General features: G+C 45.5%; 1 protein-coding gene across 2 annotated transcripts in view; it reads right to left on the bottom strand.

Annotated features, from left to right (window-relative positions):
* CEP89 (centrosomal protein 89) overlaps positions 1-21,258 on the bottom strand; it is an 82,268-nt gene extending 61,010 nt beyond the window's left edge. For both annotated transcript variants that reach the window (XM_057712239.1, XM_057712238.1), the window contains exons 1-5: positions 21,127-21,258; positions 17,599-17,705; positions 11,831-11,989; positions 9,821-10,007; positions 566-668 (exon numbers count right to left, since the gene is read on the bottom strand). In XM_057712239.1, coding sequence (XP_057568222.1) covers positions 566-668; positions 9,821-10,007; positions 11,831-11,989; positions 17,599-17,705; positions 21,127-21,165 — 595 coding nt within the window. In that variant the 5' untranslated portion in view covers positions 21,166-21,258. The remainder of the gene's footprint in view (positions 1-565; positions 669-9,820; positions 10,008-11,830; positions 11,990-17,598; positions 17,706-21,126) is intronic.
* Positions 21,259-21,397: the final 139 nt, after the last annotated feature.

Below are 21,397 nucleotides of genomic sequence, written 5' to 3' on the forward strand. Positions count from 1 at the left end.
ACTACCTTTGCAGTTTAATGAGCTGAATTCTCTCACTGTGCCAAATGAAATATACAAAGATGTGCTGTTACAAAGTTGTACTGTAAACATATCCATGCACTCATTCATCCAAAACATCTGTAGGGACAGCCCACTGCCGTGGGCCAGGCCCTGCTCCAGGCACTGGAGCTGGTCTGGTGAACAAGACAGACAAGCTCACTCGGCCATCCCCGGGAGACCACTGTGTGCCCGCCCCTCACAGCGCTGGACATGGGGCACAGCGAGGAAGGAGCATGGAGAGTTTCACAGCCTGAACCCTGATCCTCTGCCCCAGGGGTCCTCTCACGGCCGCCGACGGAACCGACAAGATGGACTCCAACGTGAAGGCCTCGTGCTTTAAAGACAACCTAACACCCAGGCAATCTACCATTTTCTCCGTATCCCAGTGAAAACAAAACTCAGGGATACTGCCACGTAAAATCATGGAACCACAGTATGGAGGTGTGACAGCTACATGGTCTCCCAAATTAACCAATATTTATTGCCACAAAATGCTTTTATATTAAGTTTTAAAAAATTTTCTTACCTTTGTCTTGCATACGCTCAGGTGGGACAGGTGAGTTTGGAACCCCACCTTGTTCAGAATCACTTTCCTCATCTTCAGTGTCCACCCCACGTGACGATGGAACCTTTTTGTTACAAAAGAAAAGAACAAATGTGATACGTGCTTCTGTATCAGATTTCCTCCCAACAAACTCAAACGTCTTATTCCATACCTTCTCCACTGCTACCTCCTAAGACATGAAGGGACTACACCTGGCAGGGCTGGGTGAAACTTCCATCCAGGTCCCTCAGGAAGAGCCCAGTGGCAAAGGCAATGCTGTCCACATTATGCTTAAGCCATCGAGAACTTCACGTCCTCCCCACGCTACCTGAGCAGCTTCCCTTCCTCCTTCCTGCCAGGGACCAACCCGGGAAAGGGGGACGCCTCCGGCCTGCTCTGCATAGCACACAGCACCACCCTGCCCTGGTACTGACGCTGTGTATTCATCACTACATGGGACAAGAGCTGCCGACTTGCCCTGTGAGAACCCTCTTCCAGGCAACTGTTTGGGATGGAGGTCCATTACGTTCACTGGCTATGAGTCTACTGTGAGTGCTTCCTGATGGAATGGAACTCTCCCCTCCACTGTCTGTGAGCATCTCCTATGTAAGTACCCTGAATGGTAGCAGGGCTACAGAGCTGCCCTTCACAGACCTGTGGGCCATGACTGGGACCCCCCCCCCACCTCGCTGATGAACAGGAGACCACCCCACTAGCAGGACTCTGGGAGGTGAGGACAGAGGCTGCCCAAGGGGAAAAGCAGTGAACCACGTCTTGTAAAATGGGCTGTGACTGGTGCTGCCTGGATGGCTTCCCTTCTGCTATCCTGAATAAAATCTTGCGTATGTGATCAGCTTGGCTTAGCTGTGCTGTGCTGCAGGCCATGGAAGGGCCATCCCCACGGCTGGCGGGGGGGCAGCAGTGACCGGCAAGATGCCCATGAGAAGGGGCATTTCAGAGCCAAAAGCTAAGGCTCATAGGCCCACCAGGCTCTGGGTACAGGGCTGCAGGGTGGCCTGGCTTAGAGTGGCAGAAAGGTCTCCCCCTCTACTCATCATCTGAAGGAATGAAAAAGAAATGGCCTCTTAGGTTTTATCTCCCAGGAACCATCTGCCACGTTCACCCTGTCAAAGATATATGAAGCTACTCACTTTTACCCAAGGAAATATGAAAATGCCGAAGATACCCTATTATGGAAAATAATGTTTGGCAACATCTACTAGCACCAAGGCTGATCACACACATGCTCTATGACCGTACATGTATCACTCGGCGGTACATGTGAGTGGTGTATACCCACCAGAAACATACGTACACATATCTACACAAATGTTCACAGCAGCTCTGTTCCTAAACACCCCGGGCTAGAAACAAGTATTCGTCACCAGTACGATGAGTAAGCAACTGGATGTTACAGCTGCACAACTGGATATTATACAGCAGTAAGAATGAACCCACAACTGTTACACACGATGACAGAAGACTCTCAAAAACTTCAAAGAATACATACTGCATGATTAAAGTCATAGAATCCTCAGGGTGGGCAAGACTAACCGAAGGTGACTTTCTAAGATCTAATCTACTCTTGGAGTCAGGGCAGTGGTTAACTCTTGGGGCAGCAGTGACTCTTCTCAGTCACAGAGGAGGACTTCTGGGGTCCTAGTCGTGTTGTTTTTTTTCTTTTAACCCGGATGGGGGGCTACTTGGTAAAAATTCACTGAGCTGTATACTTATGGCTTATGTGACTTTTGTGTATATGAATTACGTGGATAAATAAGCCTGACGAATTTGAGACAATATTCTAAACACACGCTAATTCAAAAGTTTTAATTTAAAACATGTTTTAAAATTATTAAATACTTCTGAGTGTGAAGGTCACTTTGGTAACTAAAACAAAAATTGTTTGGGTACTGAAGGAAGGTAGGAAGAAGCCAGCCAGCCCAGCCACAGTGCTGGACCAGGGACAAGGCGGGGAGGGGGCACACTCTCCCGCAGCCACCTGCAGCCCTGGCCTAAGCTCCTTTGCCCTCCTCCTGGGTGGGACACTTACTTGGGTTTTAAAGGGTAAAATGTACGTGCTAGAATTTATAGGGCAAGTATTAGAAAACAAAAATAAGCCAGTATAATTTGCAAATGAGTAGAAGGAAAGAAATAGAACTAAAAAAACCACCCATCCAAAAGAATGGAAGAGGAAAACAGATATAGAATAATAGGACAAGTAGGAAAAATAAAGACAACAGATTTAAACTCAAATATATCCATATATCCATTAAATATAAAAGAACGAAATGGTCCGGTTCAAAAGGCAAAGTTTGTCAAACTTGGTTAACAAAAACTCTATGCTGCACAGAATTGTAAAGTTTAAATGGGTGAATAGTATGGTATGTGAATTATATCTCAGTAAACGTAAAAAAACCAAAAAACAAAAAAAACTAAATGCTATTTACAAGACACAGTTAAACATAAGGATATAGAAATGTTAAAACTAAAGGATGGATTGAGAATTCGCTGGAGGTCCAGTGGTTAGGACCCAGCGCTCTCACTGCTGGGGCCCGGCTTTGATCCATGGTCAGGGAACTAGGATCCTGCAAGCTGCACAGAGCAGCCAAAAAAAAAAAAATTAAAGGAAAAATTGACCATGCAAATGTCAAACAAAAGAAAGATGGAGAATGTCAGATGAAACAGATATTAAGGCAGAAAACTTTAGAGATAGAGAAATTCACTTTATAGTGACAAACTGTTCAACTCACCAGGAAGATACAATTTTAAATTTGTACACACCAAAAAATATAGTAAGATGCAAAATAATACACATTCTATGATTCCATGCATATAAAGTTCAGAAACATGCAAAGTTAATCTGTGATATCTTCTCTTGGAGGTGAAAGCAAGATATTGGAAAACCTGACAACACGGCAAAGGAGCTGCAGCATCTAGATTCCTATGACTGTGGGGCGGGCCGACTGTAAGAGCCAGCAGTGATTAACCCTGAGGTCGTGCAGGGTCCAGCCCCAAACGGCACTGGCACCTTCCCAGATGCCTCACCTCAGATCAATGATTCCATCCTAAGAACCTCCACCCCAGAAGCATTAAACAGACACTAGAGGTGGAGCAACAGAAGGGTCCAGTTAGCACCACCTCAGGGTAAAGTCCAGGCAAGAGGGTGGTCAGGATGTGCAGTGAACCAAGGACTAACTCTGAGAGAGGCAGTGTTGACTTGTAAGGTAGAGGGATCTCACGGGGCTGCACTGGCACCTTTGTAAGTCTGAAAACATGCTGGACCTCCCCTGGTTTGGTATGTTACAGTGAATGAAATCAGCGTTTGCGAATCCATGCCTCCTCACTGCTGCATAGAGGAGACCCCACGGCTGGCAAATAGCCGGGCTCACTCTTGGTGGCTTCTGCAAATTGGCTGCAGTGACAGCTTGGTGCCTGACTTGCCATCCTGGCCTTCTACCGTTACCAGTGGGGGTCAAGCTCCCACAGAGGTGCTCGCACTGGTAGAGCAGAGTCACTCACCTACACACGCATACGCTAACCATGGACATTTCTATGAGTGCAGGGAGGTGCGTGTGTAAATGCAGACAGGGAGACTGCAGGCACTGCAGCCCACGCAGCAGTCAGGACCCGCACTTTCTACCTTGCTGAGAGAATTCTGATTTTGCTCAGGGCAAGTGGGTTCGGCCCGTAGTAACCTTCCCCTTAGCCAGCAATCAATCGAGCGATGGGCATGTGACCAATGAGCTTCCTGCCAGGAGGCTTCCAGGAAAAAACGTTCCCCATAATCAACACAGCCCAGCCTGCCTAGAAGGACCTTGCCCCGCTTTCCCCTTGCTGCAGGAAGAATCAACTGCACCTGGTGACCATGAAGAGCAGGCCAAGGGAATCTCAGGCGCCAGTCTTTGACAGGCAGCTGAAACAATTTTGGAATCTCCTACTTTTCGGTTTTGTTATGGGAGAGAGTTAAATGTCTATTGTTTAAATCTTTTGTCTGTTTCCTTATTTGTAGCCAGGAAGATGAAACATACATCAAAGTGACCACAGAGGCTTGTCCTGCAAAGGAAAGGAGAGATGGAATGGCAAGGTTTCTGGGCAGTGTGTGCTTTATATGCAACATCAAACATGTTCATAAGACATGGGGATTCATGTATACTTGCGTAACAGAAAGAAAAATTTTAAAGAAATTAAAAATTAAAAACTGTGGAGAGAGAAAGGGGACATTCCTAATCCCCAATGGCAGCAACAAAAGATTCCCTACTATTCTTTGGCCTCCAGAAGTTTCTAGAGATAACTGGTTTACCCCTGCGTGAACGACTCCTCTGTGGATCCAAGCACATGGCGGACACTCAAATATCTGTTTGTTGGCAGCTGACTGGATGAATAAATGAACAAATGAGTGAAGATATGGTATTTTACAAGATGCTCTGCAAACCCACAAACACACCAATAGCAAGGACGTGTGACAGAGGAGCTTCAGCAACACCCTATCAGCAATTTCTGCTTGAAAATGGTAGCAGGCATTTAGACTACACTCTCCTCCCTTAAAACCTATTGAAGTCAATCGAAAGAATGAAAAGCAAGCAAGCAAGCTCAGTCAATGGCCAGAAAACAGCTACCAAACCTATGAAATGTGGGAGAGAGGGAGAATGCCAGAAGCCACCAAAGCTCCTCAGATGTCCGGTATGCAGATGCTCCGACTGCCACACAACGTGTCACCGTTACAAAGGCCCACAGTGATCCTCCGACGGGTGCGCTGAGAGCAAGGATGTGACCGTCCCAGGAGACGGACAGTCACTCCCACAGGGCAGAAAGGAGGGTGGGTGAAGCTAAAGGGAGACACTTGGGAGAGCCCACCTTTGCCATCCAGAATCCAGCTCTGTACTCTCAAAGAAGTTAAAGGCAGCATAGACTGACATGAGGAAGCCAAAGAAGAGCGCCAGGAGATCAAGAAAAGTGACAAGGCAACAGAAAGATGTGTGAAGTAAATCAGCAGAACTCAAAAACACAAAAGGCAAAATAAAACCAACACAGAAGTAAAAGCTATACTAGAAGCCATAAAACCTAGTGACAAAGTGCTGAGAGAGATGAGGGTACAAAGAGGAAATCACACAAAGTGATGCTGAAAAGAAGAGAGAGGGACAAGGGATTACAGAAAATATAACAGACACGGAAGACAAATGAGGGATACCCAACAAATGCATAACTAGTGTTCCGAAGGGAGAACAGAACAAACGGATGATGAAATCAAAGATAAACTAAAAGAGGGGAGGAAATAGTCCCTGAAAATAAAACAGGGAGATGAAAATCTGCATTTGCAGAATTAAATTATATACACTAAGTTTCAGGAAAAGAGGACAGAAAATAATAAACACCACAATTAATCCTGGTGAGATTACTGAACTTCAAAAGATAAAGAATGAACCTACAAAGGTATCAGGCAGAAAAATCATGAGACTTCAAAGGGGAGAAGAAAGGCCATAACTCCTTCTTTCCTGTCACTCTTAGCAGTCCTCTCTGAAAAGGTTACATGGTCTCACTCCACCGTGTACCCTTCTTTTGCAACATTTATCATAACTGTAACTGATTAGCTATCAACTGTGTGACTATGGATTCTGTCTCATACTGATTTCCCAGCACCTAGTACAATGCCTGGTACTCAATCAGACGCTCAACAAGTAAGTTTTGAATTATTTATCTACCCGAAGACAGTTTCCTTCATAACACAGTCCTTTACAGGATGAAGAAGCTGAGGCACAGAGATATTATCAGACTTCCCAAGTCATACAATGGGGAGGCAGAGACGCTGGGACTTGGACTCAGGTCTCTGAATGCCCGCGGCATTGTTCTTTCCACTGGGCTCTAGTATCGTGCAAACTGACCACACACTCATGCACCCCAGATGCCCTCCAGCCTTACTTTTGGGTGGCACCAACAAGAAAACGGCTGAAAACAAGACTTGCTTTCCATATGTTAGGCCATTTCTGAGCAGGTGCACACTTCACATGAAGATGTTTGCCCAGACTACCCTGAAACACAGAGAGAGGCATGAGGTAGAGACTTATACCCAAACTGTCTGATGTGGGTTGGTCTGTTTCCTTATCTTACTGGTTTCAATAAAAAAGAATAAAATTATAAATTATTTACTTGCGATCACAGAATGTCTACAGTAAAAATAAGAAGGGCAATTTTACTTCTTTTTTTTAACATTATACCCCATAGGAAGTATCTCCTTTAGAGCTAGTGCCACCTAGTGACTAAATAGCAGTTTTACATGCTCCACACACCCATTCTTTTCAACAATACTTTTTTTTTTTAATCACATAATAAATTGAAGAACACTTGGTCAGTTTCAAAAAAATAAAAATAAAAAATAAATCCTATGTCTAAGAAATATTCTTGACAGGCACAAGGACTGTAAACACAAATTTTACTTCTGGTCGCCCTGATGTGAATCCCGCCTCTGCCACTGGGTGGCTGGTCGGATGATCTTGGGCAAGTCATTCATTCTGTTTCTTCACACAGTTACCCACAAGGGTGTGAGGTAAATGAAATGGCACGTGTGAGCTGCCTGGCAAATACCAAATGCTCAGAAAAGGTCACTGTGTCTTCCTCCCCCTACTGTACTAATCATAAGGCTGTAGGAACCTGAAATCCCTCGCCAGGGCCCTTTCATTCATGCCATGTACAACCGGCCAGGACGATGTTCAGGTTACGATGAGACCTTCGAACTGCAATCAGTGACTAATACTCCACCTCTGGCTCCTGGGCTGTGTAGGGAAAGGCCTTCCTGTTGGCTGGGATGTACAGAAAGGTGGGGACTGGCACACACACATTGCTGCAGGGAAGGCAAATGGGAACCACTGCTTCGGAGACCAATTCAGCAATATCTAGTATGAAGCAGCGACCTAGGTACAGGTACCAAACGTGCGAACAAATAACCTAAGTGTTCATCAGCAGGTGAGTAGATAAATAAACTAACACGTATCCAACTCAAAACTTCAACGCTGAGTGAAAAAGCCAAAAGACTGGTTCAGTACGGTGACCTTTGTACAATTAAAAATATATACATAGTAATATATTTGTTTACTGACACTTATCTGCAGTAAAAGAATAAAAACAGACTTCTAGAACACGTTCCAAATCCAGGAGAAGATGCCCTTCCAGGGACAGAGCAGATGGGAGACAAAGATTTCAACCCTAATTGTAATTTTTTTCTTTTGCATTGTCAGGTGGATTCTTAACCACTGCGCCACCTAGGAAGCCCTAATTTTTTTCTTTTATTAAAAAATTGAAGCAAAAAAAAAAAAAGTTAAGATGTCAATATTGCTCACTCTGGAGAATGAAAATACTCATGTGTTGGGGACTTCCCTGGCAGTCCAGTGGGTAAGACTCCACACTCCCAATGCAGGGGGCCTGGGTTTGATCCCTGGTCAGAGAACTAGATCCCACACGTATATTGCAAGTAAGAGTTTGAATGCCACAACTAAAGATCCCACATGCCGCAACTAAAGACCCTGCATGCCGCAACTAAGAAGTCCGCATGCTGAAACTAAGAAGCCGCATGCCACAACTAAGAGTCTGTATGCTGCAACTAAGAAGTCCACATGCCATATCTAAGACATTGGCATGCCACAACTAAGAAGGCTGCATGCTGCAACTAAAGATCCTGCATGCCACAACTAAAGATCCTGCACTCTGCAAGGAAGATCACATGTGCCACAACTAAGACCTGGCACAGCCAAAATAAATAAATTAAATAAATAATAAATTAATAAATATTTTTTAAAAAAAGAAAGAAAACACTAATGTGTTACATTATTTTCTACATCTCAATTTTGGGTGGGCTGGGTTATAGAAAATGCATGTGTTCAGCTTTAATCGATAGTGCCAAATAGTTCCCCACAGCGGTGGTGCCAACTCCCACTCCCACAGCATTAGAGAGCTCCTCCATGTCCTTACCTACCCTTGACATTGCTAGCTGCCTTGTGCTACTTTTCAAATTTTAAAATAAAAAAAATTTCCGCACTGCACATGGGTCCTAGAGCCACCATGACACACTTGCCTAAAAAATAAAGTATTTGTCCTGTCAACCACAAAGGAAGTTGTAGAGGTTACTATAATCTCTCTCCTCTAAGAGAAATGTGGTAGTAAGCTTCACTTCCAAAACAGCTGAGTGATACAACTCTGTCTACAACCTCGGTGCAAAATACTAGCCAGGAAGTGTGCAGACTGAGGGGCAGTGGGAGCTCACATAGGCCTTTTAGAGCCCCACGCAGACCTCCTTGGGCTCTGGGCAGCCGTCTGCCTGTCCAGTGCTCCTTGCTGTAGAGAAACCTAACTCTGCGTGGTAAACTCTGTATATGCTAGAAAGTGATGGTTAGTTTCTGAAATACTCACATAAGGATTCCTTGAAATAAGTTCCCTAATGTCATTTAAAATGTGACTCTATATACTGGAGAATAGTCAATATAATAGTCAATATAATATAACATAATATGCATACAGTCTGATGCTGCAAGTCTGTAAGTATACTCACTACAAATAACACGTTATAGTGATGGTGGAAAAAAAAAGAGGAAGGAAAAAGGAATTATGGTGCTGTCTTCTGCCATTAAAGAAACGGCACTACCCAGTTTCCAAAACCCTGGGAGCAGAGTGTTTAAACCAGGGCACGTGGACAATGGTGGAGAAATGGGCTCCTTCAATCTCTCTAGACCTTGGTTCCCCCACACGTGACAGGGCCACACACGGAACCAATGTCACCGAGACAACAGGAAATCAATGCATGTAAGAGTCTGATCTAGAGACTCACATATGCACTCAAAGAACGTCTGCTGTTATGAAGAGACAAGTGACCACACTCCTCCTGTCAGGCAAGAATTTGAAGAAACGCTGCAACATACACATTGATATGGAAAAGTGGTAGAAAAATTAGCTTTGCGGGGGGGGGAGTCAAAGGAAAGAGCAGGATGACTAGCATCGGATGGAAACCTATGTTAAGAGCGTGAAGATCTTTGTTTCTGCAGGACTGGTCTTGAAAGATACAGGAAAGAGTTTTAAATTTTAGCCTAACAAGGTAGAAAATGAGACTGGACATGTTAAAAAAAAAATAAGTCCCTGAACAAAAGCCATTAACGGCTGAAGAGAGGAAAGGAAAAATCCACACGAACACACGTGACACAATTTACCACGAGTTAACCTCAAGAAGCAGAACAAAGGCTGGCGCGTGCCGCGCACCTGATTTCTGTGCGGCACCGCATACACGGCGTCGCTGAGACTTCCCTCCTCCTTGCGAGCACTGGCATCCCCCGACTCCCTGCGGCTGGATGACAGGTGTGTGTCAGTGTCCTCTTCCTCCTCGTAGCCCAGCATTTCAAAGGATGGCAAAGAAGATCTTCTTCCCGTCTCATTCTGCCAGTGTGGTCTGTATTAGAACATTCAAGACCAAGATAAACAAATAAACAAACATGACACGTCACACTGATATCAATACAGGCATATGTATTAAAGGCACTGCCTCCAAGCCCCACCGTAAAGTACTATAACCACATTACAGACTATATAGAAGTTGGGATTCCCTGGTGGCGCAGTGGTTAAGAATCCGCCTGCCAATGCAGGGGACATGGGTTTGATTCCTGGTCCAGGAATATCCCAAATGCTGAAGAGCAACTAAGCCTGTGCACCATAACTACTGGGCCTGAACTCTAGAGCCCATGAGCCACAAGTACTGAGCCCACATGCCACAATTACTGAAGCCCATGCATCTAGAGCCCATGTTCTGCAACAAGAGACGCCACCACAATGAGAAGCCTGCACACAATGAAGGGTAGCCCCCACTGCCACAACTAGAGAAAGCCCATGTGCAGCAACGATGACCCAACATGGCCAAAAGTAAATAAAATAAAAAACAAAACAAAACAAAAAACCCCCACACATCCTAGAAGGAAATATGTGAGCATTTGTATAATGCTCTAATAGGGAAAATCTTTCTAGACTTAATAATGATGTCAGAAACTACATAAAAAATACAGAATATTTTGGTATGTTAAAAAAAAAAAACCTCAGGGACTTCCCTGGTGGCGCAGTGGTTATGACTCCTCCTGCCAATACAGGAGACGTGGGTTCGAGCCCTGGTCCAGGAAGATCCCATATGCCTCAGAGCAACTAAGCCCATGTACCACAACTACTGAGCCTGTGCTCTAGAGCCCTCGAGTCACAACTACTGAGCCCACGTGCCACAACTACTGAAGCTCATGCACCGAGAGCCCGTGCTCCACAACAAGAGAAGCCACCACAATGAGAAGTCTGCGCACCACAATGAAGAGTAGCCCCTGATCACCACAACTAGAGAAAGCCCGCATGCAGCAATGAAGACTCAATGCAGCCAATAAATAAATAAATAAATGTATTTTAAAAAAAAAAAACCAAAAACCCAAACCTCAAAAACCAAAATTGAATAAACATGGCAGATAAAAGGCAAATCTGGTGATGTATTCTCCATCTCCACCCCCACCCCATGAGCCCTTAAAGCCCTCAGTGCTTCCCACTGCTGCTGGAACAGGATGCCAAAGGCACCCCTAGCCTGCCCATTCCTCCCGCACATCTCAAATGACTCCCCACCTCACTTGACTCCTCCCGGCCACAAATGTCTTCCTTCAGTTGCTCACATGTGTCATGCTCCTTCTTCTCCGTCTAAAAAGGTCATCCCAGCCCCATGCTGACCACCTCCCAACCCTCAAGCCATTCCTGGCTGATTCCTGTATATCCCGCAGCTCTCCCCCAATACCCTCTTCCTCAGGGGGAAACCTTCCTGACCCCTGGCCCTATGGCAGCTCTAATCCAGCTCAAGCAAGAGAAAAAACGATGTTAAAGAAGAAAGGTCACAGTATAGGTGTCAACAAAGGCAAAGTCACTGTGATCATGCAGAGAGGAGATACACAAGAAGTGGTGACTGACAACCCTCACCATCTAAGGCTGTGGCTGAAAGGAGCACTGAATTCACCGGCTCGGTGCTGCCATGAAGGCAACCAGTGCTTTCACAAGCTATAATTTAACAAGATCCACTCTAGGGAAAATTCAGACACAATTAAAGAGCGATGAATGTCCCAGGATGCTATCCCTTTGACGCTGGTGATGAAAACCTGAGTACTAAGCTCTAGTCCCAACCACAAGCACATGCAGGCACACGCACGCGGAGCTGCTCTGTCTCTGCCTGAGAGGAAGCTGAGCCCGTGACACAGTCCTTACTGATGCCTCAGCTCCAAGGTGGTGGCATAGGGCTCGATGAAACTGTCCTTTTCAATGTAGGTCGTGTCACTCTCAGAGTGGGATCTCCGGCGAGGCTGAGGAATGGCAACGGTCCGGCCAGTCAATGTCGTTGCTAGAATGGCTGCAGCCAGAGCAGATCTACGGACAAAAACATCTCAGTGAGCCAGTGAGACACGAACCCTCGACTGAAGGCTGAACAACAGGATACGTGAATTAACCAAGGTTTACTTTCAGCTCTACAGTGTTCAGTGCGTATCTACTGACTACATGCCCAGTCTGTCACGTGCCATCAGACAACCTCAATTCCTTCTCACAGTAACTGTATGAATACATATTATTGTCATTTCCGTTTTTCACAGACATTAAATGACTCGTCTAAACTTTCCTAGTTAATGGGAGATGAAGCCAGGCCTGTAATCCAGGCAGTCTATACTCAAGTAGTGTTTCTAAATGAAAGATCAGAATGGGAAAAAAAAAAAGGAGAAATAGAAAGATATAAAAGAAATGAAAAGGAATTCTAAAATCTTGCAGTTATTCAAAACTATAACATAGGAAAGACAGAGTAATACATTTACCTTCCTGCCTGAAAAAGCAAAACAAACAACAGGCTTACAATGAATTGTCCCAGCTTACTGCCTGAGAGAATTGCCAGGTCACAGCACAGGCAGGAGGAAATGAGGTGGAGCCGGGCAGGCTCTCTGAGTTGTAGAAGTGGAGTGGAGAGTCAGGCAACAAGGCAGACAGAATGTGCAAGACAGAGTACCAGAAAGGAAACAGCTGAACAGAGAGAACTCCAGAAACCTGCAGAAGCCCCCGTGTGCTGAGCAAAAGGCTCCTCCGTGCATGAGTGTGAGGACACACCCCAAGGGTGGGGGAGACCCATTCGCGAGAATGAGAGGACTAGTGCCAGGTGCTCACACACACGGCGGGGACAGTGCCCGTGCCCACCAGACAGATGGGGAAACATCACAACTCACGGAGCACTGGGCACAGCACTCTAAAAGCGGTGGAGAATAAGTAGCCCCGGACTGAACACTGCTCCAGACCCTGCCTAACAGATCATAAAAGCAAGACCCAAAAGATCATACTGGCTCCAAGCACTTTAACTGCATCCCAGAACAAAATTCAAGAAGACTTCTAGGAATACCAAAATATCCAGCACTCGACAAGGTAAAACTCACAACAGGGTCTAGTATGCAATCAAAGATAACCAGGCATGCAAAGAGACAGAAAAACCTGACCCATAATGAAGAGAATAACCAATCAAAATCCATTCAGGGGCTTCCCTGGTGGTGCGGTGGTTAAGAATCTGCCTGCCAATCCAGGGGACATGGGTTCCATCCCTGGTCTGGGAAGATCCCACATGCCTCGGAGCAACTAAGTCCATGCGCCATAAGTTCTGAAGCCTGCGTGCCTAGAGCCCGTGCTCTGCAACAAGAAAAGCCACCGCTGTGAGAAGCTCAAGCACTGCAACGAAGAGAGCCCCCTCTAGCGGCAACTAGAGGAAGCCCGCGCACAGCAACAAAGACCCAATGCAGCCAAAAAATAAATACATTAAAAAGAAAACAAAATAATAATAATAATAATAATAATTAATAATAATAATAATCTATTCAGAACTGAACACGTTAGAAGTAGCAAAGGACATTAAGACAGTTATTATAATTGTGTTCCATATGTTCAAAAACCTAAGTAGAGACATATGAAAATTACACTGGATGGGACTCACAGTAGGCTACACATTGCAAAAGAAAAGATTAGTGAAATTGAAGGTAAAACAATAGAAAATAACCAAAATAAAATACAGAGAGGAAAAAATAACTTAAAGAGCATAGTAAGATATGAGATAAAAAAAAAAATGCTATCGCTTCATGTTTTAAGCCACTAAGTTTTGGGAATTCCCTGGCGGTCCAGTGGTTAGGACTCCATGCTTTCACTGCCGAGAGCCCGGGTTCAATCCTTGGTTGGAGAACTCAGATCCTGAAAGCCACGCATCATGGTGAGAAAAAAAAAAAAAAGCCACTAAGGGACTTCCCCGGTGGCACAGTGGATGAGACTCTGTGCTCCCAATGCAGGGGGCCTGGGTTCAATCCTTGGTCAGAGAACTAGATTCCACACGCATGCTGCAACTAAGAATTAGCAAGCCACAACTAAGGAACACACATGCCTCAACTAAGGCCCAGTACAACCAAATAAATAAACAATTAAAAAAAAAGCCACTAAGTTTTGGTGTAATTAGTTACATGGCAATAGATAACTTTCATCAAATGGTGCTGGAACAACTGGATACCCACATGCACAAAAGGTGAACTTGAATCTATACCTCCCATAACACACACAAAAATTAACTCAAAATGCATCATAGACCTAAATGTAAAGACTAAAACTGTAAAACTTCTAGACAAAAATATAGAAGAAAATGCTTTATGACCTTGGGTTGGGCAAAGATTTCTTAGATATGATATTGAAATCATGATCTGTAAAAGCTGACAAGTTGCACTTCATAAACATTAAGAATTTCTGCTCTCTGAAAGACTGTCAAGAAAATGAAGAGAGAAGCCATAGATAGGGAGAAAATATTTGCAAATCACATATTTGATAAAGAACTTGTATCTAGAACATATATCCTATTACTGTATATACACAGTAATAGCAACACAACCCAATTTTTTAAAGTGGGCAAAAGATCTGAACAGATACTTTACCAAAAAAGATATACAATGGCAAATCAGCACATGAAAAGATGCTCAACACCATTAGTTACTAGAGAAATGCAAAATAAAACCGTAAAGATACCACTACACACCTATTATTGTATAGAATGTCCAAAATTTAAAAGACTGGCCAAGATAATCCCTTCAACCTGGGTCTGGCAGAACAGCTCTCACAAAGAAGGATGGAGAGAAGAAGGGACCTGTCTGCTGTCAATGAGGTGGGGACCCGAGAATAACCCAGCAACATTCACAAGCACATCCATGGAGCAAGCTTCAAGAAAGTACCCGGACACCTGAAGAGATCCAGGAAGTTACAGGCACCACAGATGCGCACACGGACTCCAGGCTCCACAAAACCGTCTGGGCCCAAGGAAGAAGGAGTGTCCCATACTTTGTCAGTATGGTTGTCCAGAAAGTAATGAACATGAAGATTCACCAAACAAGCGCTGTACATTGTTACCTATGGACCTGTCACTACCTTCAAAAACCTATAGACAGTCACTGTGCATGAGAACTAACGGCTAACTGTCAAATAAAGTTATAAAATCACACCCACACCCACACACCCACCCACGACTGACCAAACCAAGTGTTGGTGAGGATGTGAAGAAAGTGGAACTTGTACCCTGCTGGTGAGAACATACATGGAATAACATCTTGGGAAACAGTCTGGCAGTTTCTTAATAGGTTAATATATCCCTAGTATGTGACCCACCCATTTCGCTCCTAGATAGTTACCCAGGAGAAATGAAAGCACAGGTCCAAAGATTTGTGCACAAATATTCACAGCAGCTTTATATCTAGTGCCCAAAGAACAAGAAACCACCCAAATATCCATCAACAGGTGAATGGACAAATAGTGCCACACTCACAATTAAAAGGATGAATTACTGATTTTCACAACAATATGGATGAATCTCAAAATAATTATGCTGAGTGAAAGAAGCCAGCATAACTATTTTGTGTGATTTCGTTTCTATAAAATTCTAGAAAATGTAGATTAATCTATAGAGATAGGAAGCAGAATGATGGCTGTGTGGGATGGGGATGAGCGTGGGCTGGGCCGAGGTATGGGAAGTGAGAAACAGGAAGGAGGGAGGAATTACAAAGGGGCATGGGGAAACTTGAGGGATGACATACATTTATTATCTTGATTGTGGTGATGGTTTCACGGGTATAAACATATGTCAAAACTTATCAAATTATTCATTTTAAACATGTAGTTTACTGTATGTCCATTACACAATAAAATTGCTTTGAAAAAGATGACTCTCTAAAGCAAAAATAAGAACAATATATTGTGGGGTTTAAATCATATAGAATTAAAATGTATAACAACAGTGGCAAAGGATGGGAAGAAGGAAACAGAAGTGATTGCTGGAAGATTCTTACATTATTACACTAGACGCAAAGTGGAATAATGTCAGAGGTTAATCTGAATGTTAGTTTTTTTGTTTTTTTTTTTAATTTATTTTATTGGTTGTGTTGGGTCTTCTTTGCTGTGCTCCAGCTTTCTTTTTAGTTGCGGTGAGTGGGGGCTACTCTTCGTTGTGGTGCGGGGGCTCCTCATTGCCATGGCTTCTCTTGTTGCGGAGCATGGACTCTAGGCGCGTGGGCTTCAGTAGTTGCAGCACATGGGCTCAATAGTTGTGCCTCATGGGCTCTAAAGCACAGGCTCAATAGTTGTGGCGCACGGGCTTATTTGCTCCGCGGCATGTGGGATCTTCCTGGAGCAGGGATCAGACCCGTGTCCCCTGCATTGGCAGGCGGATTCTCAACCACTGCGCCACCTAGGAAGCCCCTGAATGTTAGTTTTTAGAGTAAAATAATCTAGAAATTGGCCAAATTTGCCAACCATGTTGTTTATTTGGGGTTAATAAAGATTACAATCCAGAAATATATTTTTGGAAAGCATAGAGGGGACTACAGAGATTTTCTTTTTCTTTTCTTTTTTCTCATTTATTTATTTTTTGACATACACTAAACTGCTTATTACAGAGATTTTCTAACGGGTCTACAGCATGCTTGCCACGAAACAACGTGGTCTTTTGTTTTTCTTGTTTTTCTACTTTACAATGGAATGTGCAGCTAACCCTCTTACTACTGTTGCTACATAAACATTTAAGTTCTAATGACACAACTTAAGGGCTGTTCACACAAACACTGAACAGCCAGACAGACCTACAAATCCATTGCAGTGATGCTACCACCCACCAGCCGTGAGACTCTGGGCTAGCACTTGAGCTCAAAACAGAGATGCCAACAGGACCTCTCTCACAGGATTGCTGAGAGGAAGAAATGAAACAATGCTTCTGAAGCACTAACCAGAGTCCTCAGCACAAAGTAAACACTAAGAAATGGCTATTCTTGTTATTAAGATTGTACTGAAGGAAAAAACAAACACTAAAAATATTTCAAAGTGTTTATTATCAGGAGGCATAGGATACACTAAAAGAAGGCGCTACCCTTGAGTGAAATTATTTCTCATTGTTAACAGTTAAGCCATGTATCCACGTGTTTTATGGATAAAGCATAGTCTAAAATTCTCCTGTGTGTAAAAGCTTGGAGGGCACAGGCAGGGGTCTTAGGTGTAAAAGAAGACAGCTCTCTGGTGTGTTAGGAGCACTGGAGGATGGCGGAGTCCTAGGCCCTGGCAAGAGAGCTCGCTTCTCCTACCTTCCCGCAAAATAATTCTGAAAGGCGGAAGAATTATGCATTTGAAAAGAAAATTATGTGCACAATTCAAATTCCTCTTAACATACTACCAACCTTAATATTTGGGTTTTAATGTCTCATATTTTGAAAAACTGCATTCAGTTATGAAATGTGAGAACTCCACAGACCTGAAAGGAACAGACCATTACCCCACAGAAAAACCATATTCAATACTTCATTATGGAACCACACCTATTTCAAAGGACACGATTCTAATCACCCTACTTGTGATCTTCCTACCTGTTTGAACAGTTCCAGGACCCAGCCATCGGTGGCTGAGCTAAGGGTGACCTCCGTGCCTGCTCACCTGAGACTCACCTTGGTCTCTCTGGAGAGGGGTTGGGGCTGCGCGGAGGAGGCGTGCGGGGCACAGCTGGCTTGGGTGCGATGCTGGCTGCAGGGAGGAGGCCGTGGATGATGTTGTTCTGCACAAGTGAAACCCAGCACAGGTCAACAGGATCGTCTCTGGGTGGTGCGACCACCCCTCCCTGGGCCTGGGAGGGGACACCTGCGAGGGTCACCCAGGGATCTAGTCCCACCAGGAGGCCCTCTCCTCCCCCTGCCGTCCTCAGTCGCTATCTGGCCAGGCAGGTGTGCCCACCCAGAGAGCGCCATACAGCTGCACAGCCGGGGCCCTCTGGTCCTTCCTTCCTCACAAGAGCTTCCCTGGCCATGCCCCAGAGCCACCCTTCAGCACCTCCACTGGTCTCACAGCACTGCCCACAATGGCCCTACTCACTCACTTGCCACCCCCCCGCAGGTACCTGGTAGGGGCTTAATAAGGATTTCAGGTAGTTTATCTCAAAGATGCAGAGTAATAAAAACTAGTTCCTACACACAATGAAAGTCAGAGAAGAAGCCTGCTTGAGGCAACTGGGAGGCCCCGAGAAGTTTCTGAGTGTAGCCCAGAGTTTCTGTGCACCAGCCATTTGTACCTACTAGAGGCAAAATGCCATGACAGCAATGAAGAAACCTTGTCCCCACCCTCAAGGAGGGAGAGTAGAGGAAAAACACCCAGCTGTTTATAATAAACACACAACTATGGAACGTGCAAGGGGGAGGTAAAGACAAAGTGCCGAGGTGGCCCAGGGAGGGAAGGGTTCCTTCAGGTCTGGGGGCCAGCAAGGGGACCACTGATGTTGGAGAAAACTCAAGAGCACTTAGACGGGGTCTTCAAAGATGGCCACTGCTCTCACATTTGGGAAATGTGATGGAAAGGCATTCAGGAGGAGGGAACAACATGAACAAGGAATGGAGCACGACATTAGTGGCATTTTTCTAGAAATAAGCAATCCAGTTCGCTGGAATACAGAGGCATCTGAGATGGAAAGGGTAGAAAAATGGGCTGGGGGTCAGAGTTCCCATTTTAAGAGTTTTGATGCCAGACTGAGACCTTGTGACCTAGTGAGAGGCATCCACTGAAACTGGCCCTGGGAAAGACTGACCAGGCTGGGGTGGGCACAAGCTATCGGGAGGGGGAAAGGGAGGTGCAGCCAAGGGGAAGAGCCAGGGGTCTGGGCATCCTTCGGCAGTGAGGGATGAGCAGACCTTCCAAATGCCTCCTGCGGCTCTCCCACCTCCAGCCCACTTCCACGTGGATGCCCAACGCCAAGATCAGGTGTTTGAGAGCAGTTGCTGCTGTATCCCACCATTTTCTAGGATATACACTTGTCTGCCGCCTCCCCAATCCCCCACTGCCTGGCAGATGCTCAAGGACAAGAAAGGCTTTTCTTCACCTTTGAATCCCCAGGGGCTGGCATCCAGTAGTTCCTCCAGAAAGGCCTTGTGAGTTTTGTTGATTTTATTTTATTTTTTGATGGAGTGAATCTCCCATAGTGTGCTGAACATTTCTCCCCTGTACCACGATAATCATTTCCTAACTATGGTTCTCCTGCCTCAGTCTCTAAAACACAGGATAATCCCATCTCAACCCAGCATGAAAACTCTCTTGTTGACAGAGAAATGTTCTCTTGTGGCACAGAAGGCTGCTAAGGCTGCTATCAGTTCCTAGCAACGGCCCCAGATTCATTTCTGGCTAGTTCTCCTCATCCCTGTTGTAGGGACATCTCCAGGCTATAGCACTCAAAATTGCCTTCCCATTCCCACACACCAAGTGATTCATTCTTTTTTTTTTTTTTAACTAATTAATTAATTTATTGGCTGCATTGGGTCTTCATTGCTGCACGCAGGCTTTCTCTAGTTGCGGCGAGCAGGGGCTAGTCTTCATTGTGGAGCGCAGGCTTCTCATTGCGGTGGCTTCTCCTGTTGCGGAGCATAGGTTCTAGGTGCGCAGGCTTCAGTAGTTTTGCGGTGCATGGGCTCAGTAGTTGCAGCACATGGGCTTAGTTGCTCCACAGCATGTGGGATCTTCCCGGACCAAGGATTGAACCTGTGTCCCCTGCATTGGCAGGCGGATTCTTAACCACCATGCTACCAGGGAAATCCCATGATTCATTCTTTGTCAGGCTTTTGTCTGTGCTGCTTTCTGCACCCGGAATTCTCCTTCTTTACTCCTCCCGAGGCCCAGGTCAACTCTCTGGGCTGACTTTGCTGCCCTGGTACACGCCTCTATAGCACTTTTTGATTACCATTTGTGCTGAATGACTTATGGGTTTGTCTACCCTTTAGCCAGTGTGGCCACAGACTATCAATCAATTGTAGGTATCTGGCACATACACAGTAGGAATTCAGTAACGCAAAAACCTCAACAAACATGCTGAGTTAGCAAAACTGCAATGGAAAAATATGCTTCAACTATGCCTTCCTCGCTTCTCAACATCCGCCTGTCTAAAACGACTTCAGCAGGTCATAGGCCTCAGAACAGGAAGCCAAGTGAGACATGCTTTCTGATCCCAATTTAACACGGAGTTCAGGAGTACCCTTATCAAAATGATCTCTCTGAGTTTAAAGTATTAAATTTATGGAGAACCAGATGTAAGCAGGTTTGGGGTTTCACCAGGCAAGTATGGAAAATGGAGGCAGGAGCAAGACCATTAGGGTGAGGGGTAGTGGTTATAATGAAGGATCAGGAATCAGAAATTAGGGCTGGGAAAGAGAGCAATGAGGACATTGGTAGGACCAACAGACGGGGAGGAAGGGAGGACTTCAAAGAATTGTCGATGTCAGGATACTAAAGGAAGTGAGCAGCTTACTCGTAGGACGAGGGGTCAGAGAATGAGCCTGGGAGTGTGCGCCCGCAGTGACAGAGTGGCCATGGTAAGGTTTGGAGGGAAGCATTCCAGGCAGAAGAAAAAGCAAAGGCAGAGGCCTGAAGGAACGGAAAGGTGGGAATAGCTGGAGCGTCTGTGTGTGTGACTTGGGGGCAGTGGGCACGACCAGAATTGCATTTTAAAAGAACCCCTTTGGCTGCTTTATGGAGAACGGACCTAGGGGAAAGGAAGGAGTAGAGACCGAGAAATAGGGAGGCACTGCTGCAGCAGTCCAGGTAGATGCTGGAGGCCGGGGTGGGGGCGGGGACGGCTGCCAGATGCATTTGATGGCTAGAATCCATGGAACTTGCTGGTGGGGTGTACGTGGTGGATAGGGGACGGAGGAATCAAAAGTGACTTCCCGCCGCGGGATATTCAACAGCAGAGCAGATGTGTGCGACAGGAGTGTATTCCCCAACGCCGGGGCGAAAGTTACAGGTGAGTCAGGGCGAGTCCTATTGACTGAGGTCGACACTGGGATAGAGGATTCGTGTTCCAAACAAAAACTCAGGGCTTCTCGAAAGGAAAACCAGTTCCTCTTGTGCCGCTACCTTGCCTCCAGCCCAAATCACAACCCCTCCCCACTTAACTCCCGGCTCCAAGGGCCAGAGCGCAGGCAGGGCGCAGATATACTTACAAACTGCCTCTTGCGGCCTCTCCGGAGCCCCAGGAACATCGTAGCTGCGGGGGGTTGGCCAGACCCAGACTGGACTACTAAGCAGCCGTCACAGCCGAGAACCGCTCCCTGAAGTCTGCAGCCGCCAGCGGGCCTGGCCCCAGACGCCTTTTCTACGCAATGGACTTCGCAACAACTACGTCTGCCATTGGCTCTACTTTTCCCCAGACCAATCAGAGAGAAGGTTACTTCACATCCGTCGCTCTTGGCAACCAGGGGATACCACTCAAAT

Source organism: Hippopotamus amphibius, chromosome 16 (assembly GCF_030028045.1).
Source record: "Hippopotamus amphibius kiboko isolate mHipAmp2 chromosome 16, mHipAmp2.hap2, whole genome shotgun sequence".
NCBI lineage: Eukaryota > Metazoa > Chordata > Mammalia > Artiodactyla > Hippopotamidae > Hippopotamus > Hippopotamus amphibius.